Source organism: Heliangelus exortis, chromosome 24, assembly GCF_036169615.1.
Source record: "Heliangelus exortis chromosome 24, bHelExo1.hap1, whole genome shotgun sequence".
NCBI lineage: Eukaryota > Metazoa > Chordata > Aves > Apodiformes > Trochilidae > Heliangelus > Heliangelus exortis.
The window spans coordinates 2666335-2691662 of NC_092445.1; the positions used below are offsets into that span (position 1 = coordinate 2666335).

The 25328-nt window shown below is 55.0% G+C and overlaps 1 protein-coding gene and 1 long non-coding RNA gene across 3 annotated transcripts in view; one reads left to right on the forward strand and one right to left on the reverse strand.

Moving 5' to 3' along the window:
- Positions 1 to 462: 462 nt before the first annotated feature.
- On the reverse strand, positions 463 to 5621 carry LOC139807275 (uncharacterized). 2 transcript variants are annotated; one of them, XR_011730511.1, is made up of 3 exons: positions 3982 to 5621; positions 3210 to 3455; positions 463 to 945 (listed from the first exon to the last, which is right to left on the reverse strand). It is a non-coding gene; the product is annotated as an uncharacterized lncRNA (long non-coding RNA). The 2 variants fall into 2 exon arrangements; XR_011730512.1 differs by lacking the exon at positions 3210 to 3455.
- SLC9A1 (solute carrier family 9 member A1) overlaps positions 2027 to 25328 on the forward strand; it is a 29302-nt gene continuing 6000 nt past the window's right edge. Inside the window, exons 1-4 of the mRNA XM_071768026.1 lie at positions 2027 to 2468; positions 22683 to 23143; positions 24379 to 24629; positions 25109 to 25326. Coding sequence (XP_071624127.1) covers positions 2156 to 2468; positions 22683 to 23143; positions 24379 to 24629; positions 25109 to 25326 — 1243 coding nt within the window. The 5' untranslated portion in view covers positions 2027 to 2155. The remainder of the gene's footprint in view (positions 2469 to 22682; positions 23144 to 24378; positions 24630 to 25108; positions 25327 to 25328) is intronic.

Consider the following 25328-nt stretch of genomic DNA (forward strand, 5'->3'; position numbering starts at 1 on the left):
GTCTTTGTCTCCCAGTCTGGAAGAAGGGGGGATATCTTTCAGCTTTTGTCACTTTTTGGTCAGATTTTTCCAAAGTTGCACCATGGTGGAGTCCAACAGTTTTAAAGTCACTCAGCCAAGCAGGTTGGGGACACAGACTACTGAGGCAGCAAGATGTTAACTGGAGTCTGCATCCCCCGCTGCCAAAGCTATGAGACAGTCCAGACCTACCCACCACAGCTGGAGGTGGAAAACTGTGACCCAGTTATTTCCCAGAAACATTAAACTGGTTTTAGCTTCTCGGAACAGGTTTTGAAAGCAGAGCCCTGGTGTTTCCTCCTCACCATTTCTCCAGCACTCTGCACGCTGCCAGCTCGTGGTCCTGCTTCAACTGAAACACGTTGCCAACACATTAAGCATCATCTCAGATCAGGCTTCTCACCCAGATATGACTAAGCCCTTGCAAAATGAGAAACACTCATCTGAATTAAACAAATTCTTTGCTTAATTGTTAAAACAGATTAATTGGGCTGCCCAGAACATAACCAAGCGGAAGAGAGGAATTGACACACCTAGCTGGTTCCTGCTCAGGCTGATGATTCACTTCAATTGATGGGTCACATTGTTGATGATTTCCACCAAGCAGCTTCCACCTCCTGTCTGCCAGGAGGACCAAGGGCAGCGTTCCCTGAAACATTTCCTGAGCGCATCCGACCGCTTGTTCTGCGGGAGCTGATGCCATCTTCAAACGAGAACATCACTGATGCAGAGCACCAAGTGGAACCTTCAGAGCTCGAGTTCCAGCTGCCACGTGTCACGCCAAGGCCCCTCAAACTGGTTGTCCCACCGGATGGGGGGCTGCATCTTCACCAAAAGGATCTTTTGCCTCTAAAGCAAAGCTCATAAATCAGATCAAAACTCCCGCCGGCGTTGGTGGCTCCGGTCACACAGATGACGTTCAGGAAGCTGGTAGCAGAGCCAAGAAGTCAGGGTGGCTGAGACCAGTTGCAGGGTGACCAGAACACCCCCCCACACACTCCCCCACACCCCCACACTACTCCAGTGGTTTTATTAGAGCCTTATCAGATTTCCTGGTGACTCAGACTACGCCGGTGACCAGGACGAAGGGCACGGAGACACCGAAAAGCAGAGATGGGGCTTACAGCACCACGTTGATCCATAAGAGCTGCCAGAGCCCACCAGGCCTGGCCCGGCCCCCTGGGGGTCATGGCTCCTCAAATCCCCACACCCCAGAGCCCCCTGCCCCAGTGGTGGCTCTGCCCTGAGGCTAAGCAGCCCACACCGGCCCTCTCCAAAGCAGCAAACCCTTGCATTAGGGTCCCTTTGCCACCCCTTTGCCCTGCACCCCTCCTGCCCTAGTACCAACAGCTCCAGCACTCCACAGAAGCACCCCCTAAACCCCCCTTTGCACCCCTCCCTTCCTTACATCACCTCCCATCCCTGTACCCCCCAACCCCTGTACCCCCCCAATCCTCCCAATCCCCTCTCATCTCTCTACCCCCTCCCATCTCTCTATCCCCCCAACCCATCACACCCCCTCCCATCCCTGTACCCCCCAATTCTCCTGACCTCCCCAATCCCTCTATGCCCCAATCCTCCTGACCCAATCCCATCTCCCTACCCCCCAATCCTCCTCATCCCCCCAATCCTCCCGACCACCCCCCCAATCCCCGTACCCCCCTAACCTTCCACACCCCCTCCCATCCCTGTACCCCTCCCATCCTCCCGACCCAATCCCATCTCCCAACCCCCCCAATCCCTGCACCTCCTCAAGCCCCCCACCCCCTCCCATCCCTGTACCACCCAATCCTCACGATTCTCCTGACCACCCCCCCAATCCCCCTCCCCCCCAACCCTCTACACCCCCTCCCATCCTCCCGACCCAATCCCATCCCCGTACCCCCCCCAATCTCCGTACCCCCCAATCCTCCCTCCCCCCCCCCCCCTCCTCCTCCTCCTCCTCCTCCCGCCGCTGCCTCCGGCGCTGCCTCCGCCCCTGCCTCCTCCCCCGGCCTCCCGGTGGGATGTTCCCCGGCGCCGCGGCCGCCCCAGCTCCGCTCCGGCTGTCGGCGGGGCGGCTCCAGCCCCACGCCGCCGGCGGGCCCCGCCGCCCGCCCCAGTCCCCCGCCGCCCCCCGCCCCAAACCCCCGACGCGATGGGCGCCGCGGCCCTGCGTGCCCTGCCCTGGGCCCTGCTGCTGGTCTTGGGGCCGTTACTGCCCGGCCAGGGTTTACAGGCCTCCGAACCCCCCCAGGGACAGCCGGACCCGGTACCGGCGGGTTTCACCCCCGCGCCGCCCGCCTCCGCTCAGGAGATCCATCCGCTGAACAAGCAGCCGGCCAACGGCTCGGGTGAGGGGCACGCCAAGCCCCGCAAAGCCTTCCCCGTCCTGGGCATCGACTACGACCATGTCCGCACCCCCTTCGAGATCTCCCTCTGGATCCTGCTGGCCTGCCTGATGAAGCTGGGTAGGTCGGGAGGCGTTGCGGAGGGATCCGGGGGAAGGGCGGCTGAGTGGGACCCCTGACGCCCCCCCCCCCCCACCCGGGGAAAGGACCCCCGGCTTCATGGGGCAGGTGCCCTGAGCATCCCGAGGAGGGACCCCCTGAGCATCACAGGGCAGGACCCCACTGGTCGTCCCAGGGTGGGACCCCACTGGTGGTCCCAGGACCATCCCAGGGTGGGATCCCTTGAATATCCCAGGGCAGGACCCTCTGGCTGAGTGGGATTGGCACTCCTGAACATCCCAGGAACAGACCCCCTGGAGCATCTCAGGGTGAGACAGTCCCCCCACCCTCCCAAGCATCCCAGGGCAAGCATCCTGTGGTTACTGCATTCCCCACGACCTTGGGTCTCTGTCCTGGGCCTGGCAGCAGCACCCCAGCCCCTCTGCTCCCCACGGGTTTGCTCTTCAGGGGGGGCTGAAGAGACTCCTGGGCCCCCGACCATCCCCTGCCTGTTCCAGGTTTGCTTCCAGGTTTGCTCAAGCAGGAAGCACCCGGTTTGTTTCTTTGCTTCCTTTTTTAACCACTGACACCTTCTGTAACCTTGGAGAAGTCACTTAAAAATCTCCCAGTTCTTCTCCCTCCCCTCCTTCCCCCCCCTGGGCAGCAAACAGTGGTGGGCACCTTCCTCTGCTGCAAAGCATCCAGAGGATTCCTGCATTCGAGATAAGGAGCATCAGGGGCCGTAGGGCTGGCAAAACTCACCTGCTCTGGGAAAGCATCCATCTGCCAGGCCAGGGGATTGTTGACAAAGTGTTTCCCAAACTTCTGCAGCTGGATCAATACCAACTAAAATTACCCCAAAGCCTCTAACGTGACGTAACCGCTCCGTGTCTACCAGCACCGGCGTGCCGGACCCGGCCTCCAAGTCCAGCAGTGCCCAGGTCAAGCTGGGCCTGGTCTCGTTGGGGCTGATAAAGTCCAGGGGGCAGGTGAAATATTTGCCTTCTCCTGGCGTGGAGTGAGTGACTGGAGGGGGGGGAGCTCAGCGTTTTCCTTCATTTTTCTGCTCAGTTCCCATCAGGGATTTAATAACGCTGTCGGCAGCGCTCCTCACGGAGCACTCCAGCTCGCTGATTGAAATCTGGCTTTGGGAGCTTGTTCGAGCTGGTGCTTGCTGGAAACTCTGCCCTGGCTTCACCTGGAGAGGTCTGAGAGACCCCCCAAGGAGCTCAGATCCTCCCTGCCCAGCTTTTCCTAAAAATACCTCATCCCCTTCCCAGCCTGCCGTCAGCGTGCGTAGGCAGGTAAAGCCCCATTTTCCCCATCCCTCCTGGGTGTTTTATTTACATGTAGGCACAGGAGTGCAAACCCTTCAGTCCTGTGGCTTCCTGGGAGACGAGCAGAGTGAAACCAGATGGGTTCTGTGGGGTTTATCCCTTCCCAGCTTTGCCCAAACTGATTTTCGGGCGGGTTTAGCTTGAAGGTCTCAACGCCGTAGGCAACGCAGATGCCAAATCTCCTTTCCAGGGCTCACCTGGCTCACGTTAAGCGACCTCTGGTAGCAGCTCGGGGCTATTGCACTGCGTTTGCAGTCCTCGGAGAGTCAAGAGTGATGAAATCAGGAGGATCTGTGCGGAAGCTGGTGGAGAAAGGAGGGGCTAACAACGCCGGCCTGCAGCCCCGCTCCGGGCGTGCTCTGGGAATCCGCCGCTGGAAAGCACCAGAATGGGGCAGCAGAAAGCGGCTCCCCAGGGATTTAGGTAGTGGGGGACCCGAGGAGGGGGGAACATCGCTGCCCAGAGGTTGTCTTCCCCTCCCCGTGGCACCCTGGCTCCTCGGAGCTGGGTTTGGGTGGCTGCAGGAAGCTGTTCCCACCACCCTTGCCTGAAGTTAGGGTTGGTTTGTGCTGCAGGAAAAGTTATTTCTGGAGGAGAGCTGAGCCCTGGAGGTTCTTACGTGTTCAAAGTATTATGCAAGGCTGTGCGTTGAAGGGGGATATTTTAGGAGGAGCTGCCTTGCAAGTTTGGCAAGGGTCCTTTGGAGATGGTGGCAAGTGATCCGCAGAGCTCCAGGGATGCTGATTTTCCAAAATCCTTACCCACACCTCTGACAGGGGCTGGGACGGCAGCACAGCTCTGGGGCATCCTTCTCCATAGCCTCCTCTCAGGGATTTTGAAGCTGCACCAGAGCAAGGGGATGACTTTGCTTGTTTGTGTTGTCTCGACGTGTAGTGCCCAAGTTGCTGGTGCAGCTGAATGTTCAGGCTCCCCCCACTCGTGACTTGCAAAAGTCTCTCACTGCTCAGTGTCTAAACACCATCCCATCAACCCCACCCTGAATCAGAAGAGATTTGTACAGGGGCAGCAAAATATGTTGGTTTTTTTTTTTTTTCCCTCCCAGGGGTAGCACTTACACAACCAGGCTCTGCTGCAGCTCAGTGTCTGGTGGCAGAGGAGGCACAGACATCTCCAGGCTCCCAAAACTGGACAGGGTCTGGAGCATCCAGTTTCTGTGTAGAGAGGATGAGCAGAGCAGGAATTTGCATCTCTTCCTCTCTCCCCTCTGAGCACACATTTGCATCAGGGTAACTCTGCAAACCCCTGAAGTGCAGGGGACAAAGATCTTTCCTCCAAGAAGGGGAATTCCTGCAGTGTGGGCTTGTCCATCACAGCTTGGCACCTCCTGGCTTCCCTTCCCCAGCTCCTCCTCTGGCTCAGGATGCCCCTTTGCTGGGTAAGGACTGGTGGTTGTGCCACGTGTTGCTGCAAAATGGAAAAGTCTTCAACCCTGTGAATGATTTCTGGGTGTCACCTGCTGGCATAGTGCAGGGTGACCACAGAGAGGAGCTCAGAAGTGCTTACAGGGCTTCACTCTGGGCCAGGAGATGCAACCTGACCCTTGTCCTGTTGCTGGTTCCCTTCAGACACTTCAGACTTATCTCCCAGGGTTGTTCCCTTCAGGTGATTTCTCCTCTCTGCAGCAGCACTATGAGATTGTTGGGGGAATCCCAGGGATGAACTGAGCCCTTCCCCTCTTGATGCAGGGTTTGGAAAATGACTCAAAGGAGTTTGGCTTCTGGAGGATTCACCACTTGGCAGGAGGTGGCTTTCTGGGACAGAAGGACTTGTCACCCCAGGGTGTCCTGGAGCTGTGGGCTGTTCCTGTTTTGCTAATCCCAGTAAAGAAGGGGAAGGTCAGTTGCTGGCTGCTGTGCTTAATACTCATCTGGTATTTTAAGTCTGTAGGAGAAGGGGGGGTGAGGGTGGCTACAACCACGCCTTTCCAAAGCCCCACCAGCTCCGTGCAGACCCCAGCTGGTGATGGCTTTGACTTTGCTGGTGAAAGTGGAGAAGCCTTCCCTGCTGAGGCTTGCAGTCAGACTTTGTCTCAACCTGTTGCATAGCTGCAGAAGGTCAGACCTTTGTAAAACATCCCAGTCAGAAGCCCTCCCTGCCCAGCTCTGAGGTTTTGCAAGGGTATTGTAAGGAATTCCTTCATGCTGTGCCCAAGGAGTGACAGGGAAGGGCTGGGAGGTTTCTCAGCACAAGAACCTGGTTTCCTGACTCTGACCTTTTGCTTCACGGGGCTCCAGGTGACGTTCAGGGGAATTCAGGTTCTACTGTAAATACTTTTCCATTCCAGGGGAAAGGGAAGGAGTGAGTCAGGAGTGTAAACACCAGGTAGTGATTAGCTGTCCCTTTCCTGGCTTTCCAGACGTGGGTCAGGGCCTGGTGGTCAGAGCTTTATCACAAACCACCAGCTCTTACCCACCTTGGAGAAGACTTGGGGTTACCTCTGTCTCCAAAGCACACCTCAGGCCCTGCTTTCTCAAGCAGAGCAGCACTGCAGTCATATTCCCACTCTACCCGAGGAGCTGCCTTTGATCCAGGCATTCCCTTTGCCTGTCTGCAGCCTCCTCTGTCTGCACCAAACGGCTCCTCCAACATCTTGACACCTCCTTGGAGCATCCAGGCCACTCCACCTCACCTCTCAAGTGCATCAAGAGGCCTTGATTTCCTCCAAGTCCTCACCAGAGATGGCTGCAGAGGGGCCCTGCAAGGCTCCTCATCACAGCTGCTCCCTCTTCCCCTCCTGCTTGCTGATGCAAAGCTCTCGTTGGGGTTGGAGCCTGTAGCAAGCACTGAGTCATTGCTCTGTCTCTTCTTCCCCCTTCTCAGCTTTTTTGTGTGTCTGGGTCGGGGCTGGTGCCTGGGGGGTTCCCCCTCCCCTCCAGACTGTCTGGCTGCAGCCAGCACCGAGCTGGGGTTTGCAGAAAAACCAGCACCGTGGGATTGTCGGGTTGGTGTAAAATGAGCCAGGGAGAGAGGGTCTGTGCCAAGTGAGCAGACAGACAGCCTGAAGCCGTGGGCAGCTTTTTGGGGACACGCTGCTGCTTTGGGGGTTGTTTGGTGGCACTTCTCCATTCAGGTTTAGCAGGCATGGGGCATCCCAGCTTTGGCGTTCAGCAATTGCCTTCAGACCATCCCCATCGCTGCTGGGTCTGGGGAGGAACAAGATTAAGGAAGTTCCTTGTGCCTGCAGGCTGGTGATAGGAGCTGGGAAAAGAAGAGCAAAACAAGACAGATGCAAGTGGGGTTGTGGAGCCTCACGGAGGCTCTGGGCATGGCAGGGTGGCCCCTGCATGTGAAGGAGCAGAGACAGTTTCAGAATTGCCAGAGGAACATCTTTAGAGGCTGTTTGCTGGCAGCAAGATTTGGGTGCTAAAACACTTGGGTGCTTTTCAAATGATTTTAGCAGCCCACATCCCTCTCTTGAACCCAGGGCTCTTGCAGGGGCCACCCCAAAGCTGTTGGAGAGACCTGTGAGCTGAGGGACCTGGGGATTTGTTTGAGCAAGGGGTGATAAGCAGGGGGGGGGAACCTGCTGTGGTGGTGGGACAGGATGCAGGAGCTAGATCTTGAGAGCAGATGTGGCAGAAGCCACCAGCCTTGGGACACCAGTGCCACCTGCAGCACTTGGAAAGGGGACAGCAAAGAAGCATTTGAAGGCACAAGTCACCCCAGCCTTCCTCATCCTGTTGGAAATCCGTGTCTGGTGTAGGGCATGAGCGTGCTGGGGGGTATCTCTGTTCCCCTCCTGCCACCTCGAGGTTGGCTTCTCCTGGGTGTCAGGAAGGGCTGTGCTGGGCTGGCTTTGCTGGGGACAGCCACTGGCAAAGCTGGGAAGCTCTGCTGGAGTTTTTGTGGGCTCTTTCATCTGGGACTGGTTGATGCAGATTCCCTCACTGAGCCGGAGGGAAATGTTTGTCTGCAAAGCTGCCCCTGGGTCTGTGCATGGGTGGGCTGCAGATATCGAGGTGGTGTGTGGGCTGAGATCCCCCCAGATGATTCCCTCTTTGGATCTGGGAGCTGCTGGCTGTTCTGTAGGAGAGCTGGGGCCTGATGAATAACTCTCAGGAAAGGATTTTGAAATACTGATGTGTCTGGGGCCACGCAAGTGTAAATTGTCATGATAATGAATTCAAACAACCTCTTCTAATGCACACTTGTTGCTAGCCCGCTGCCTTGTGGAGAAGGGAGCCAAAGGCATGCTGTGGTTGCCCTTTCTCTCCACTTTACCATCTCAGAAAGAACAGCCAAGACATTTTTTTTTTCCTCCCTGGCCTGCCCGTTGCTGGTGTCTGAGCAAAAACACATCCAAACTGTTCCCTCCACGGATCTGAGAAAACCATTAGATTAATTAGGGCTGGAAGAGTGAAAGCTTCCTGCTGTGAAATAGAGGATGGTGATGGAGTGGGGAAAGCTGGACCTGTCTGTAACCACGGCCCCTACCTCCCTGGTGAGCCTTTGTGTCTATTAAAGCAGAATTATGCTCAGTTTGCAGCTGGGGCTGTGCCCCCTGCATGGATTCTGTCCTTCCCCAGCAGTGCCTGGTTCTGCTTTCTGGACCTTGAGGCCACTCAAAGAACCAAAGCTGTTTCATCCCATTTATTAAAGAAGACTTGAACACCTCGTGCCAGGGATGGGCTGGGTTCCTGCACAGTTTGCAGGTGGAATTTGGGATGTGGGTGTTGATTCAATGAGTCTTCCAATGCCCAGAGCCCAGATGGGTGCTGGCCTGGCTTTTGGGGACACCTGATGAGATTGTCCCTTCCCTGAGGCCTCCAACAGAGCTGGGGTGGTTTGTGGGGTGGGAGCAGAACATTGTTGATCTTTGGCCTGTTTGGTTTACATCCATCATCCTAAATATCCCAGGCTCCCAAGTGTGGCTTCTCCATGATACCCGGAGGTGCTGGGGTTCCTTTGGCAGTGAGTGGGGTGAAAAATGAGGGGGGTTGCCTACAATCTGTGTGGATAAATAGAGTCTGGGGGGCTTGAGAATTATATATGGGAGAAGGAGAGTCTGGATGGTGGTGGGGGGAAGAGGAGAGGGTCCTTCTTCAGGTTACCAGTGTATAAACCTGTGGCACCTGGGGACTGGAGCCAGAAGGGACAGACATCTCTATGGCTCGTGTGTAAACCAGAAGCTTGTTCAGCTTGCAAGAGAGAATTTTGTTAACATAATCCTTTCCCTTTTCTCTCCTGTGAGTCCTGGGGTTTGGCTGTAGATTGCAGAGATGATGGGGCTGTAAAATGTGTCCCAGAGTTGTGCAGGAATCAGTCCTTTCCTAGAGCATCATTGCAGCTGTGAGTGCCAGGGGAGGAAACTTTCAAAGCAAGCAGTAATGTGGGTGAATTACTGCAGCTGCCTTGTAAACATTTCATTCCTTTTTTTTTTTTTTTCTCTTTTGGATCCCCAAGGCTTAATTTGTTCAAACAAAACCTGAAATCCATCTGGAATAAGTCTGTGCAAACACAGCCTTGCTGAGCAGAGAGGGAGCTGGGTTACCTCTCCCCTGTGCTGTCTTTGCTGGGCTGACCACATCCTCAGGGGTTTCTTCTCACCCATCAGGGCTCAAAGCTGCTGCTCTAGGTTGGATCACAGCCTCTCTGGTTTGAAGTCTGGGCTGGCCAGCTTCAAAGGGAGCAGTGGAAGAGTAGGGAAGTTGTGGTGATGGTTTGACTTGGACAAAGAATCAATGCTTGGTCCTCTCACTTCACGGGTCCCGGCCGATACACTGCCTCGGGCAAGCTGTACAATCCCCATCTGTTCTACCTGGTGTTTGATGTCTTCCTTATCTCTCTAATTTTCTATCATCTTCCAGTTGCCTGTTAATTATTCCCTGGCAGTGTTCAAGGCCAAGTTGGATGAAGCCTTGTGTAAGCTGGTCTAGTGGGAGGTGTCCCTGCCCATGCGGGAGGGCTGGATCTTGTTGATCTTTAAGTTTCCTTCCAACCCAAACCATTTCTGTGATTCTAGGAATTGAGGGATGGCTGTCGAGTCAGGTTTTGCTCTTCTGCTCTTTCTTTGGGCAGAAGAACATGTGTGGTGCCACTTGGGATGGAAGAAGTGAAATGAAGAGCTCCATGGACAGGCATGCAGGCACACGTTGCTGGGTGGTTGTCAGGAGAGGTGAGAACAAAGATTGATCCTGGCTTGGAGTGGAGCACTGAGAACAAATTTGGTGTTGTGTCACCTTTGGTGTTGTGTCACCTTTGGTGTTGTGTCACCTTGGATGGCACATCACCCCATGGCTTAAGGTTCCTTCCCAAGAGAGCCTGAGCCACCTGTGTGATGGATTTGATAGGGATGGGAGTGACCAAAGCCTTTTTTTGAAGTTGGTGATGATGTTTTGAGATCCCTGAAAGCTGGAAAAAAACAAAGTACTTTTTGTAATTGGAAGAGAACAAATGTGTACCCTTGGTTTGCCCAGGAGTGACTCATAAACATCAGATCATCAATGGCCTTTGTCTCCAGAAAGTCACAATAAAATCAACCTCGAGGGACAGCTCTTGAATTCCTCTTGATAGAGAGTGCTGGTAGGGAAATTCCCCTCTCTTGATTGAGCCTGCAAGATGCACATTTGCAGAAGCAGCCTCCCTTTTGCAGTGGGTTTTTTTGGTTGGTTTGTTGTTTGGTTTTTTTTTTTCCAGTGCCTGGAATTATTCTGCATTTCATAGTCACGACACACTAAGCCTTAATGATGTATCTGGAGAGAAAGCAGCTTTCCACCTCAGTGCTGGAAATGCTAACAGCACAAATGCCAGAGGCACAGACTTGAGCACTCGCAGGGCTTTACCACAGAGAAGAGCTGGTGTATCCAGCCCTGCCTCAGTTTCCCTTGGGAATGCCTTTCCCACAGCTGCCCTGCTCCCCAGGGACTGTGTTTTGCAACATCCAGGCTGCTCTGCTGCCTGGGAAGAGCCACGTGGAGCAGAGAGCATCTGCTCTCAGGAGCCCTTCTCTCAGTGTGCTGGGTGTGAAATGGCATCCCCAGCATCCCAGCAGGAAAAGTGAGCTGGAAAACTGCAGTGGTGTCTGGTGGGGATGGCTCCAGCCTCCCAGAGATGTTTCCACATGCCAGCACCTCCTGCCCAAAGCTGGGTGAAGGTGAAGGTGAAGGTGAAGGTGAAGGTGAAGGTGAAGGTGAAGGTGGTAGGGTGGTGGTGTTGGCTCTTGCCACACCACTTGTGCTTTGTCAGGATTTGCACAGCCCGGCAGTAATCAGTGCTAATTGCAATTACCTCTTCCCTCCTGTTGGAGTGGAGAGCAACAGGTTATTTCCTGAAAAGCTTTTGTTTGTCTTTCCTGCCCCTGTTCCCAGTAGGAAATCTGCCCTTCCTGGGAAGGGCACGGGGACTTTCTGTGGTCACCTCGGGCTGGCTCAGCTTTAACTCTTCCCCAGGCTCCAAGGGGCAGCAGGAGCTGTGGCTGCATCGTGTGGCTGAGGGCAAGGAGCTGGGAAAGCAGCCCCAGCTTCATTTTGGGTGATCAGGAACCAGCTCTTCAGATCACCTTGAGGACTCCCTGCTCCAGAGCAATTCCATATCTGCACTGAACCACGGGAAGCTCAGCTCTGCTCATGCAGAAGGTGATTCAGGTGGTTTTGGTACAGAAATCCCCCATCTCGAGGCAGTTGTGCTGTGCTGACCCCTCCCAGCCCCCCTGTCCATGGCATCCAGATTCCTTGTGGCAGCTGAAACCATCTGGGAAGAGCGTGGCTGCTGTGCCCTGAGGTTTAGCTCCTGATCCCTTTTCTTGGAGCATGAGCAGTTTTTCTAGACCTTCTTTTATCAGGTTTCCTCAAAATGCTCAAGTCCAGCTGCTGTCGTGGTTCTGCTGCTTTTGAAGGGTACAAACCCAGGTGAGGATGTTGCTGCCCTGTAGAAAACCCAATATTCCAGGTAAATGAGCTGTGCCAGGGAGAGCCCAGCCTTGCTGGCTTGGTTAGGAGATGTACCCAACCAGAGATGGTGGAGAAAAGTCAGACTGAGTCTTGTAGCAACAGAAGAAGAAATTTACATGGCAGTTTGTGCCTCTGTAACCACATTCCCAGCTCCTGGGAGCTGAATCCCAGAAGCTGGTAAAGGTTCTTTAGTCCCACCTTAGAAAAAACAGTGTGGAGCATGCCTGAAGGCTTTAAACAGGTTTGCTATCTCAGCCTGTGGTTTGGGAGTGGCCTTGTGACTCTTAGAGGAATGTAGTCACCCAGTCAGTGGGGATCAGAGGCACTGGAGTCCCCTGAAGTCACCAGAGATTTTTTTATAGCCAGCGTGGCACGTAGCCCCAAACCCTCAACTGGTTTCTCAAAGCTTCTCCAGAGAACACTGAGGTTTGCAGGACCTTGTCATGGGGCAGCTCTGGAGGTGGAGGAGCTCTGCTCCCAGTTGTGCACAGCTGGATCTGGAAGAGGTTTCTTCAAGGGGTGATGGGACCAAGCCTTGAAGCTTCCCAAGCCATCCCTGCTTGCTCCAGCAGCATCTCCCACTGGCTCCGTGTTTTCCTCCCTGTTGGAAATGCTGTGCCTGTTGGGTGGCAGTGCAGGGAGCTCTGGGGTTCTCAGTCTTTAATAGCAAGAAAGTCTTTCCTAATATCTGCTGCTTCTTGCAGAGTGCCCTTGACTTTTCTTCTGATTTGAAGGAGAGGTTTTAGCTAAACGTAGGACTGGAAATTGGGAGCTGCTGGCTTCTCACCTGGGGACTTTGGGCAAGTCCATTTAATGTTTTGTGCCTCTCATTTCCTTTTTACAGCTGAGAGGAAATTAATACCAGCTCTGTAAAAGACTCCCAATTGATCTGTTAATTTCTTGAGTGCTTGGGAAATGAAATGGGGATACGTTAGCTGCTTCAGTTCTCCCTGCTCTCAAAAACAGTCTGATATTTAAGTGTTGCTGCTGAAGGCTTCTGTCCATGGATTGCTGTCACAAAGTGTTCAGCAGCATGATGTGTGGGGCTCAGCAGGCCTCCTGGTATGAAGTACACTGGGGAAAAAAAAAAAATAAATAAAGGGCATTTTTGGGCTTGCCAGCTGAGTCAGAGGTGGGTGAAGCAGGGATTGCTCTTGCCCTGCCCTGCCTGCGAGGCACTGGCTCTTCTCTGCCTGTTTTAGGGAGGTTTTCCTGGACCTCAAACCTGGAACCTTGGGCTGGCTGGTTCCTAATAAGTTAAATCCAAGCCTGAGGAGAGTGAAAGCAGGATCTGGAGCAGTGCTGCAGGAGCAGGATGGGTCCCTTTCCCTCTGACGTACAGCAGAGCCGCAGTTGGAGTTTGCTGCAAGCTGCTCCACGCAAGCCAACTGTTTAGTTTGGGCTGATCTTCATTAATTAGTGTAGTTTCTAGAGCTGGAAGGGGGAGAATTAGAGAGCTCTCAAGCTGTTGCTGGCTCGTCTGCCTGACCAGACCTTCTGGGTCAAGGCAGGGAGTTTAATTGGGAGGAATTGCTGCCGGCTGTTTGGTGCTCGGCTGGGGGGTGGTGGCAGGGTCGGTGGTGTGGCTGTTTGCTGTCTGCTTTGCAAAGCCACAGGGTGTTGGAGACCATGTCAAGATCTCAGCAGGCTTCCCTGGGCTGTCCTGGTGCTTGGGGAAGTGAGAGGGACACAGCCCCTTGGGAGAGGGGAAGAATTGAGGGGGCAAACTGCAAACGAAGGAGCGGATCCCATCCCCACCGGAGGGATGAGTTCTGCAGAGCCCGAGGAAGAGATCTCTGCTTCTTCTCACTCAAGTTCTCTGTGTAAATAGCTTGTTTAGAAGTGTGTACAGCAGAAGGGAGGGGGGTGCTGGCAGGCTGGTACCCAGGGTGTCTGCTGCTGATTTGCAGCCATCCTGCCCCAGCTCCCTGCATCCTCCTCCTGCTCTGCAGCACTGCAGCGCTGCCACCCACCTCCTGCCACACCCGCCTCTTGGCTGCAGCACAGCATCCTCCTCCTCCCCTGCGACCTTCCAACAGGCAGGGAAAAAGAGGTTTGGGCTTTTTTTTGTGTGGTTTTTTTTTCCCCTTTGCTCTAAGGGGAGCGGTTTGCTCCCGAGGAGGTCTCAGGGCAGTGGGGAGCTCTGCATGCGGCTCGTGTGACTCCAGCTGCTGCGGGATGCTGCGAGGCTTTTGGTTGCCTTCCCCAGCCTGTGCTCATCTTTTGGGGACTTTTCTTTGGACCTGATGATCTTAGAGGTCTTTTCTGACACAAATGATTCTATCATTTTGTCTCCAAATCCAGCCTTAGGTGGAAGGAACAACCTTGTGGTTCCTGCTGCTGCCGTCGTCATCCTGGGGCATTTCTCTGCCCAGCCCCTGGATGGGAGGAGGCTGCATTGCCAGGCTGGGAAGTTTGGCACCCCAGAATCCCTGAGGAGCCAGTCCCTACCACCATTCCTCATTGTAGCAGCTAAAATGCATTATCTGGTTCCAAATAAATGCCCCCTGAAAGGCTCTGGGCAGTTATTCAGGCACACAGCAGCCTCACACCCCAGACCAGCTCAGAACTGTCCTTCTCCTCAGTCCCTTGACCTTGCAGAGCACTAGACCAGCATCACTCCTTGCTGCTATCCTGGCATCCATCCCCTGTGTGCAAGTGGTGTAGGGAGCTCTTGGCATCCTCCTGAGCAGGGAGGCTCTGCCTGCAGCTCATTCTCTGTTTATCCCCTCCTGGGCCATAGGTTTTGGTCCCTGAAGGCACCCAGGGGACAGGGAGATCTGGGAAAGATAAGTGCCTGTCAGCTTTCTCCAGCTTCCTGGGGGGGTTCATGGTGTCTAAACTTGTCTCCCTTCCCACCAGAGGATTTTTTCAGGGCCTGGCAGTGGGAACTTGCTGCAAAGTGCTGCTGCAGGAAGATGGTGCAACTGGGAAACCACCTGACATGACAGCCCTGCTGCAGCCCCCCCAGCTGGGAAGGGAGATGTGTCTGCCCTTTGCTGGGGGTGAAGGGCTCTTCCTTGGTGCTGTGATGCTGTGCTGGCAGGCCTGACCACTTTGGCTGACGTGGCTGTGCTTTAAAGGCTTCAGCAAACTGGTTTGCACGAGTGCCCGTGCAAAGTTACTGGTCTCTGGCTGACTGGGGAGGGACTTTCTACAAGGGACATGTAGAGCTAGGACAAGGGGTGATGGCTTTAAACTGGCAGAGGGGTGATGGAGGTTGGACATGGGGAAGAAATTCTTTGGGGTGAGGGTGCTGAGCCCCAGGGTGCCCCCAGAAGCTGTGGCTGCCCCATCCCTGGCAGTGTTGAAGGTTGGATGGGGCTTGGAGCCCCCTGGGCTGGGGGAGGGGTCCCTGCCCATGGCATGGGGGGCACTGGGGGAGCTTTGAGTTCCCTTCCAACCACAACCAGTCTGGGATTCTAAGCTGCAGGGAGGCTGCTGCACACTGGTACCTGACAACGTTTGCTTTTTGTTCTGTAGCTTTCAGGTTTTGACTCATTCGTGGGCTGGCTCAGTGCTATCACCACTGCTCTTATCTCCTGCAGAGCAGGCAGGGTGCAGGCAGGGTGCAGGCACCTTCTCCTGCCCACCTGCCTCCCCATAGGTGTTAGGGCTGAGCACTCTGTGCAGCTGGAGGTTGTACCAGGAGGCTCTGGGGCTCCTATCACAGCAAACTTTGCATTTGTTTGCAGTCTGGGGGGAAAGAGAAGGGAAAAAAAGAGGCAATTCAGTGGTGGCCAGGTGGGACCCAGCTGTTTGTGCAAGGTCTGTAGGCAGAGGGGTTGGAAAGGTCACATCAAAAGAAAATAAACCCCATCCCTTTGGCAGCTAAGATGGGCTCTTAATGGCTGTTGATGACAACAAAGCTTTTTGGGGGGGTTGTGGGCAATCAGCTGGGAGCTGAGGTCTGGGAGTTGTGGTGGACACCTTGTGTCAGGGTGTCTGACACCTTTGTCTCCTTCCCAACCTTCAGCCCATGCAGACGTGCCCTGCCTGCAGCAGACAGAATTATTGCACCCTCTCCTTGAAGACTGAAAAATACCTGGATGCTGCTGGATTTTAACCCCTCCCCACAGAAGGCTGGGGTGCAGAAGCTTGATTCCCCAAATTAGGGCTGGGGGTCTTCTTTTTCCCTTCTCTCCCTGTGCCTGCTTTGTGTGCCAAGCCCCCAGAGTGGTTTGGGTGGGTGCTGGGTCTGTGGCCCTTGGGTGGTATCTGCATGAACTCAGTGATTCACAAAGAGCAGTCAGAATTAATTGCCTCCCTGCTTCTTGGCTATTCCTCCTAATTAGCAAGAGGAAAATAATGAGGCTGTAATCAAATGTTTGGTTTGCTCTGGAGGAAATTGTTTGGCTCAGGAGCTCTGTCTGTACCTGTGTCTTTAAAAAAAAGCAAAACAACAAACCCCAAGTCAGCTTCCAACCAGGAAATGTCATTCTGGGGTGGAAAATCCAAGCTTTTCCATTCTGAACGTTGAGACCAGCGGATGCTGCTTTTAAAAGTTACCCCAACCAACCCCAGTTCCTGAAACCAGCACCTGGGGAACTTGTCCCTGAATTAAAACCATGTTTTGTGGTGAAGCAGAAAAGGGTTTGGCAAACCTAAAGCTTCTGCAGGACCCCAGGTGCTGTCCTGAGCCCCCCTGGTGCCCATAGGGCTGGAGGGTCGGGGCAGCTGGGGACGTTGGAGCTTGCCAGCTGCTCTGGATGTAATTTAAGTGTCATGGTTCTACCTCCCCCCCTTGCAGGGTGACACGAGCCATGGCCTCGCTCTATTTTTAGGTGTAAATCACCAGCTATTTAATTCCTTTCTTGCAAGTTCAATTTTCCTCCCCTTCCCTGGAGACTCCCCCGTCCCAACTGGTGCCGGGCGCACGCAGCTCTCTCCCTGCCCTCACTCCTGAATTTGCAAGGCAGGTTGGTGGATCCAGCTCCATTTTCCAAGGAAAGCTGCACGGTGGGACTGAGGAATCCCAGAGGGTTGTGCTGGAGGCCACCAGCAAAGTCTCAGCTGGATGGGGTGCTGGGACATCTCATGTAACCAATACTGTTAGAAGGGTTGGAGCAGATGCCCCTTGAGGTCTCTCCCATTCTGGGGTTCTGTGGAGCAGCAAAGCCTGCTTGATCTTCAGGCAACTGCAGTTGATGGTCAGGTGGGGCAAGAGAGAAATCCAGTGCCTATTTTTGGGAGGAAAGGGGATGAATGAAAAGAAGCTGGGGCCAAAATCTGGGAGCTCGAGATGGATTTTCCCCCAGGAACCAGTTGCAAAACATTCTGTTTCTTAATCACCATCCTTGCAGGAATTTAACCCTGCCAGAGGCTCAGTCCCACATCTTCAGCCTTCTACCACCCTAAAATACAGAGCTTGAAGGCCAGGTCAACGTGGTCTTGGTGCTTTGCAGACCCTGGAGCCCAGCCCCAGCCCTCCTCCCTGCTCTGCTCTTTCTTCTAAGCAGGGAAAAAATAAGGGGACAGAGCTGGGTGCTGGCTTTACAGATGGCTGCTCCCCGTGGCTGGTGACACAGCAGTGACTTTGTGGCTCATCCAGCAAAGCATCCATGTGTCAGGGCTCTCAGTGCTCCCTGTGTCCCACAGGAGCTTAGGAAGGTGCCTGCACCCTCCTGCCTGCTTTGCTGCTGGGGTGGTGGGTTTGGTGACACTGGGGGGCTGCTCCATCTGTATGGCCCACCCAGATCCTGCCAGCTCGGTGTCTTAAAGGGTTAAAGTGGCCTTTGGAGGGGCCCTGGTCCTGCTGCCACACGTGTGTGCTCTCTGCAGTGTCCTTCAGAAGGGCAGCTATTCTGAGCATGCCTGCTCTCCCTCCTGGCCCCCCTGCCTGCTCCCAGGCCTTTCCCAGCACCACAGCACCCAAGCCTCACCACCACCCCATCCCAAAAAAACACCCATGGGTCCCAGGGGATGCAGTGAGCATCACCTAACCCCTCATCTGCCTCCTTTCAGAAAAAAAAAATAAAAATAAATTCACCCAGGGCTGGGGAAGAGGAGCAGCCTGATCCCTGCTTGATAATTGTGGGATTTCTCTGTTGGAGCCTGCAGTAAGAAACTCCTGGGAGGGTGGGGTGGTTTTGTCACTGCTGTGGTTTCTTGTGCCTCCTCCTAGCTAGCAGGCATCTCCCTGGGAGCAGCTCAGTTTTTCCTGCAATGCTTCCAACCCTGGGTGCTTGGGAAGCTGAGGGAAAGCTGGAGGAGCACCCTGCTGGCCCCTCACCCTGCTGGCCCCTCACCCTCTGACTCCCCAGCCACCTCCCTCCCCACTTCCCAGCTCCAGCACTGACCAAGCCAAGTGTGTGAAGTGGGTTTTCTTTCCTCCTCCTTCATCTTTCTTCTTCCTCCTGTAAAAGGAGGGGAAGTTAACCCCAGCCAAGTTCCCTTTTCTTCATCACCTCCAACACCACCATTCCTTAGGGCATTGCTCTGAATGTTCCAACTCCAGCACTGTCCCCATGATGGGATCCAAGCTGGGAGATGGAGTCAGGGAGCACGTGAAGGCTTCACCTCCTTTCTGCCACCATAAATGCTCTTTTGAAGGCTTTGATGAAGCTGTTACTGAAAGGTGCTGCCCACATCGCTTGGAGAGAGGTCTTGAAAATTCGGGGAGCTCTGCCAGAGCTCTGACTAAGCCTGACCTTGGGTCCTGTGCCATATGGAGTGGGATTGCAGTGCTGGGGGTGTTGGGAAGGCAGTTCCCAGGGTGGGATAGGGAAATGCCATCAGGCAGGGAGAGAGGGGACCCTACAGCTGCTGTGGGACACGTCACCTGTGGTCCTTGGAGCTTTCCTGAGCAAAGGGGGATGCTCCCTGCTCCCTTTTGCAGGGTGTTCCCAGCACCGGGGCCACCTCGAGAGGTGCTGGTGGTTTCAGAGCTGCAAATCAACCCCTTGAGGCCATGAGAGAGGGTTTCCAAGTTGCTGTAAGCAGTTTAGGGCACAGAGATCACCTTGGGTTTAGCTGCAGTGCAAGGAGTGTGGCCTCAGGCAAACACTGGTGGGGGTGCTGGGTCTGGGTTGGGTGCCCAGCACCCTCCCACCCATCTCCCTCTCCCTTCAGGCTCTTCCTGCCCAGGCTGAGGCTGGAGGTAGATCAGATACAGTGGGTTTTGGTTTTTTTTTTGAGTCATTAGACAACAAAGGAGCAGACAGTGTTAGATCAAGCTTGTATAATACCAGGCAGAGCATCCAGGCCCTGTGCTGGGGCTGTGGTAACCCAGATACAGCCCAGGAAAGGAAAACAAAAAGCACAGGTAGGTTGGAGGCTCTCCCACACTGTTTGGTTGGGAGTAAATATTTACATTAAATATTTACTGACTCCACCAGCAGCCAGAGCCTTGGGAAAAGCCACCCAGCTCCCCTTGGGTGGGATGGGGATGAGCAGCTGAGATGGGAGCCCCTCCTGTGTGCTGGGGTGAGGAGGGGTCCTTGCAAAGGTGGTTTGTCACGCTCAGATGTCTTCATTCAGCTTCTGTGGCCTCTAAAATAAAAACACCCAGGGAGAAAAGCATCTAGCCCTGTTGCAAAGTCCAACAGACAGCAGTGGTTTGTGCTGCTGGAGGCAAATCCCTGCTGGTGTCCCCAGGAGGTGGCCCCTGCTGGCACTGGAGTGGAGATGGTTGGTGCTCGGAAGCTGCTCAGCAAACTTTTGCAGCACTGGCATCACCTTGTAATGCTTTTCCTTGCCCCAAATCTCTTTAATTTAAAGGATGGAGATTTCCTCCTCTGCTTTAGGTGCTTAAACCCACTGTTAAGCTGGTCCCCAGCTCCTTTTCTGCCCTCATCCAGAGCAGAGCTGGCCACCAGGGAGGTCCCCATCCTCACCTTGCTGGGAACTGTTTGAATTCACTTCTGGATTTTCTTTTCCTTGTTTGCTCAAGCTCTCAGGGTTGCTGTTTGCTCAACTGTTCTTGCTTTTAAGAGTTTGGGTGGTGTTTGATGTGGGGAACTGCTCCCAGGGACTTTGTTTTCCAAAGGAAGAAAAACCCAGGTGACCACAGGTGCCCTGTGCTGGGGTTTGGGGGTACCAGGTCACTCCCAGGGAAAGAGGGTTGGGAGATGACCTCTCAGGTGCCAGTCCCTGCCCTTCTCCTGCAGCAAAATGCACTTGAAGAGGAAAATGAAGGAGCACTGGGGGTCTTGCTGGGTCCCTCCTGCCTCCTGGCTTGTCCTGGGTCTGGTGACCGAGGATTTGCAGCAGTTGCTGTGAGAGATGAGTCCCAGTTTGCAGGAGGGTCACCACATCTGGGGACAGAAGGGTGACAGCAGTGGGTCAGGTAAGCAGCACAGCCAAGTGCTGTGCAAGAAAAACCATCCAGGAACAGGGACCTGGGCTCCTTAAGGCTTCTAATTATTATTAATATTCATGTTATTATCAAGACTTACTCCCCTGCATGTACCTGTGGCTGGGAATCCTCCTCACCCAGCATCTCCCTCATCCTTCAGGAAAGAAATACAGGCACAAAGCTCGGTTCCCCCCTGCCTGGCATCACCCCCACAGTGGGAACATTGCTTCCCATCCATTCCCTCCATCCCAAAGCATCCCAGGTTGCTGGCCCAGCACTCCCAGCAGTATCCCAGCCCCAGCTTGGTACCGAGGAGCTTTGGAGAGCTCTAAAAATACAGAGTGAAGAGATGAGGTGAGTGAAAAAAATCTAAAAAGTGGCTGATCCACAGCGAAATCAAAGGCATAATTAACATGCAGCCCATGCAAGTGTATTTTTAGGGCCCTACAAAAAGGCTCTAAAACACTGAATTCACAGCAGCACGCGAATGTTCCGGTTTAATGGGATCCTGGGGCCTGTGGGGAAGGAGTGAGAGCTGTGTAATTGTCAGGGGGTTGTGTTTTATTCATGATTGAACATACTTGGAGAGCAAAAACAGATTTGCTTGATGGCTTCTGGCTGCTTGTGTGACTTTCAACCTTGGTCGGGGTTGGAGTTTGTTGAGAAGGGCAATTGCCTGCTGGGCTGGAAGGGCTGGGGGTCCTGGTGTTTGCTGGGCTAGGAAAAGGGATTATTGCCCTCACTGCCAGGGTGCTCAGGGCTTGTGTGGGCTCTGGGAGGGGATTGGGGACAGGAAAAAACCCCATGGGGGTAAATCTGGAAGCGCATCCAGCCCGGGAGGTGCTGGGATGCAGGTGGCCAAACACTGGGAGAGAGCTTGGATGCTTCTCATCTCCTCCCAACTTCTCCTCGTGCCCCAGCCCGAGGTTTGCTCAGCAATGGGTGCTGCTGTGGCACAAACCAGACTCCTTCCCCCATCCCTCCAGCACCTCAGCCTCCCTGGAACCAGCTGGGTGCTGCCCAGCCAACCCTTGGGTGTGACGAATCCTCCGGCCTCAGCCACAGCCCCTACAGCTCAGGTAGCAATTGGAGGTCAAATCCTGCTCCCAGAGCCCTGCGTGTGGCTGTGCCCATGAGCTGGGAGCTGAGTCCCTGCCCGTCCTTCAGGAAGGGCTGAGGGAAGGAGCTGCTTTGCTGCTTCTCCCACCGGAGCCGGGTTCGTGCGGCGCCTTCCCCGCCGGGCTGGAGGAGGGATGAGCCACAGATGTGGTCCCTGCAGGCTTGGGGAGGGTGTTCAGAGCAGCTCTGGCTCATCAGCAGGATGGTGGCTCATGGCAGAAGGGATTGTGGTGGTTTTTTTTTCTGATGGTGGCTCATGGCAGGAGGGTTTCGTAGTGTTTTTTTCTGAAGCTGTTGTGAAACGCTGTGCAGATGGCAGATCGGAAGGAACGGAGGAACACGGGATGCCAAGGCAGGGTTCCTTATTTTAAACTGCTTCCCTTGCCAGGGAACAAATGTGCCACGCTTCCAAATAATAATTATAAAGCCTGGGAGAGGATCCAGGGAACCTGAAATCCTTCTGTGGATATGGGTGCGTTGGCTGAGGTGCTGCTTGGGTTGGCATCAGACAGATTCCCGCATTGCCAGGGCTGTGTTGGGTGGCTCAATCCCAGCATTTGGGCTTGAGTTCCCCCATTCCTTGACCCCAAAGAATAGTCCTACACCCCCGAGGCCCTGCTCCATGCCTCAGAGCAGCCCTGCCTGCAGGGAAAGTCTCTTTTCTCCAGGAACAAGCACCAGGACAAGAGGAACTGGTCTCGTGTTGTACGAGGGGAGGTGAGATGATTGGAGGTGATTGGAGATGAGAAGAAACTTCTTCACTGAAAGGGTTTTTAGACACTGGGTGATTGAATCCCCATCCCTGGAGGTGGTTAAAAGCTGTGTGGATGTGAGGCTGAGGGATGTGGTTTAGCTCTGGACTCAGTAGAGTTGGGTTAATGGTTGGTTCAGTCAGGTTATGGTTGGACTTGATGCTCTTCAAGGTCTTTCCCAACCAAAAGGACTCTGTGATTCTGTCAGCCAGCCTGTAGAAAACCTCCCAGCTTGTTCCTGAAGCTGCAGGGGAAGAAGGAGATGCTCCAGTATCATCCTCAAAGCTGCTGAGCACCAAAATCCCCTCCCTGTCCCCTGCCTAAGGGTCACCTGGGGACGGGCACAGAGTTGGTGTTGCTGCCAGTGCCTGGCACAGGCTGTGGCTGGGTGAGCAGCCTGCTGTCTGACAGGAGGGAGATGCCAGCACTGGGAAGAGCTGGAGCCAGGCACAGCTTTGCTGTGAGAACTGCCTGTGCCACCAGCAGCTGTCACAGGGGGTCTGGGGGTCCCCTGAGACCCCTCCAGGTGCCACCGGAGGGTGGATGGTGCCCATTGAAGTTGGGACTCCCTGGGATTTTCTGGTCAAGTGATGCCAGGATATGTGGGCCTGGGGAAGCCACACTGCCCTCTTGACAGCTCAGGAGTGTGGGGAAGAAGGGGGTTAGGAGGGGAAACCGAGGCACGCAAAGTGCAAATCATCCTGGAGAGAGTAGGGAGGGCTGGGATCTCATCCCCAGCTCCTGCAGGGGTCTTCTCCTGCAGAGAACATCCTCCAGCTGTGTAGCTCACCTGTTTCTTGCTCTCTTTCCCTCCTCTCCAGGCTTCCACGTGATCCCTTCGGTGTCCAACATCGTTCCCGAGAGCTGCCTGCTGATCGTGGTGGGCCTTTTGGTCGGGGGGCTGATCAAAGGGGTGGGGGAAAAGCCCCCCATCCTCAATTCGGACATCTTCTTCCTCTTCCTCCTGCCACCCATCATCCTGGATGCTGGCTATTTCCTCCCTTTACGCCAATTCACTGAGAACCTGGGCACCATCCTCATCTTCGCCGTGGTGGGGACGCTCTGGAACGCCTTCTTCTTGGGTGGTTTGATGTACGCCGTGTGCCAGCTCGGTGGCCCTGGCCTGAACCACATTGGCCTCTTGGCCAACCTGCTCTTTGGCAGCATCATCTCAGCTGTGGACCCGGTGGCCGTGCTGGCTGTTTTTGAGGAGATCCACATCAACGAGCTGCTCCACATCTTGGTTTTTGGGGAGTCCCTTTTGAACGACGCCGTCACGGTCGTAAGTGGAGGAGGGGGCTCTGCTGAGGGGATGCTTTGGGTGGAACATTTCAGGGTGGTGGGACCAGGGTTGGCCTCTGCTCAGCCAGATGGAGAGCAGGACCTTGCTCAGCACCTTGAGCTCCTGAGGACCTGGGTGAAGCTGCTGCCATGCTCGTGCCTTTCCTCCCCAGGGAAAGCAGCTGCTGCTCCCTCCTGCCTGCTTCCTCCATGGTCTTCTTCTCACCCAGGAGGAGGTGGGAGACCAGGACCCAACCAGTGGTGGTGGGAGAGCCATGGGGTTGGGTTGGCAGCCCACCCAGCCCCCCACCCAGCCCCATCACCAAGCAGCAGCTCTGCAGGGGCCTTTGGGAGGTTGGGAGCCACCCAGCTCAGGGGCCGTGTCATTTCCAAAGGACATTTGTGTCCAGGTGCTGGCTGGGCTGTCAGCACAATCTCCTCCTCCTCCACTCTGCAGAGCTGACCTCTACGGTCACTTCCAACCCACTGCTTTTTCCTGGCTCTTCTCCCACATCCCAGCTGTCTGCTTGGGCCCTCAGCCTGCTGCAGAGCCTGATGAGGAACATGCTGTCCCACCATGGAGCTTTTCCCAGGCACTTCTCCCCAACCTTTCACCAGAGGGGTTCCCTGCAGGCTTGTGTTTCTCTGCTTCCATCCCTGGAGAACACTTTTGCCTCCTGCTGTCACATCTGTCCCTGCAAGTCTCCCAGGACCCAGCCCTGGAAGACACCCTGGAGCCCATTGCCCACCCTGAGCTGGCTTTAAAAGCTCTGCAGTAAATGTGTCAGGAGGTGGGAGAAGGCAACACAGCCTGAGGTGGGCTCCTCCTGCAAGGCTGCCCAAAGCTGCATGGAGGGTTTGGGCTGTCCTCTGGCCAGATGTTGCTTTTTCCTCTCCATGTGGCATCCCCCCAGCCTGGATCTGCTCATTGGGAAGCAGGAACAGTCCCTGGCTGGTTCAGACCGTGACCAAAGGCCCTCTCGGGACTGTGGTCAGGGCTGGGTGGGAGAGCAGAGCTGTCCCTGACACCTCTGTGATGGCACCACGTCCCTGTGAGCCCCAGAGGACAGGGAGCAGGTCCCTGTGGGTCTGGGTACCTTTGCTGGCACCTGGGCCTTGGCTCCCTTTGCTGCTTCTCCCCTGGGACCATCCCCAAGCAGGTCTCCTCCAGGCTGAGGAGTCTCTTGCCAGGGGGGCACCTTGAACCCCAACTTCTCTCCACTCTCCCTCCCCCAGGTCCTCTATCACCTCTTCGAGGAGTTTGCCACCTTCGAGCAGGTGACCATTATCGACATCCTGCTGGGCTTCTTCAGCTTCTTCGTGGTGTCCCTGGGTGGTGTCTTCGTGGGTGTCATCTACGGGGTGATCACGGCCTTCACCTCCCGTTTCACCTCCCACATCCGTGTCATCGAGCCCCTCTTCGTCTTCCTCTACAGCTACATGGCCTACCTCTCTGCTGAGCTCTTCCACCTCTCTGGCATCATGGCGTGAGTTGGGTGGGGTGGCTGGGATGAGTTGATGTCCCCCCTGACTCCCCCAAGACCATTGGGAGGATTTACTCGGGTGGGAACCACAACCCTGGGGTTGGCCCAGCATGGCCAGGACGTGCCCAGCGAAAGTCAGAGGTGTGTTTGGGCTGGGAGAGGCAGGGAGGAAGATGAAGGAAAGGATTCTTTGGAGTTGGCCCACAGATCCCAGGGCTCTGGCAGCCCCTTGTCCTGGTCACAGCAGCAGACAGGACCTGCTGAGCCTCAAGACAACCTGGTCTTGTGCTTGGCCAGTGCTCACTCCTGCTCAGCCAGGAGGAAGGAAAAACCTCATGTTGCCTTCTCTGGAGGCCTTGAATGTCTGACAAGCCCAGACCTGCTCTGAGGATTGGTATAAGAGCACAAACCTGCTGCAGGGCCAGGGGTCGGGGCTCTTCCTGTGTCCCCCCAGGCTGAGTCCCCCATGACCTTGCCCGTAGGCTCATCGCCTCCGGCGTGGTCATGAGACCCTATGTGGAAGCCAACATCTCCCACAAGTCCCACACCACCATCAAGTATTTCCTTAAGATGTGGAGCAGCGTGAGCGAGACCCTCATCTTCATCTTCTTGGGTGTCTCCACCGTTGCTGGCCACCACTACTGGAACTGGACCTTTGTCATCAGCACACTGCTCTTCTGCCTCATCGCAAGGGTTTTAGGT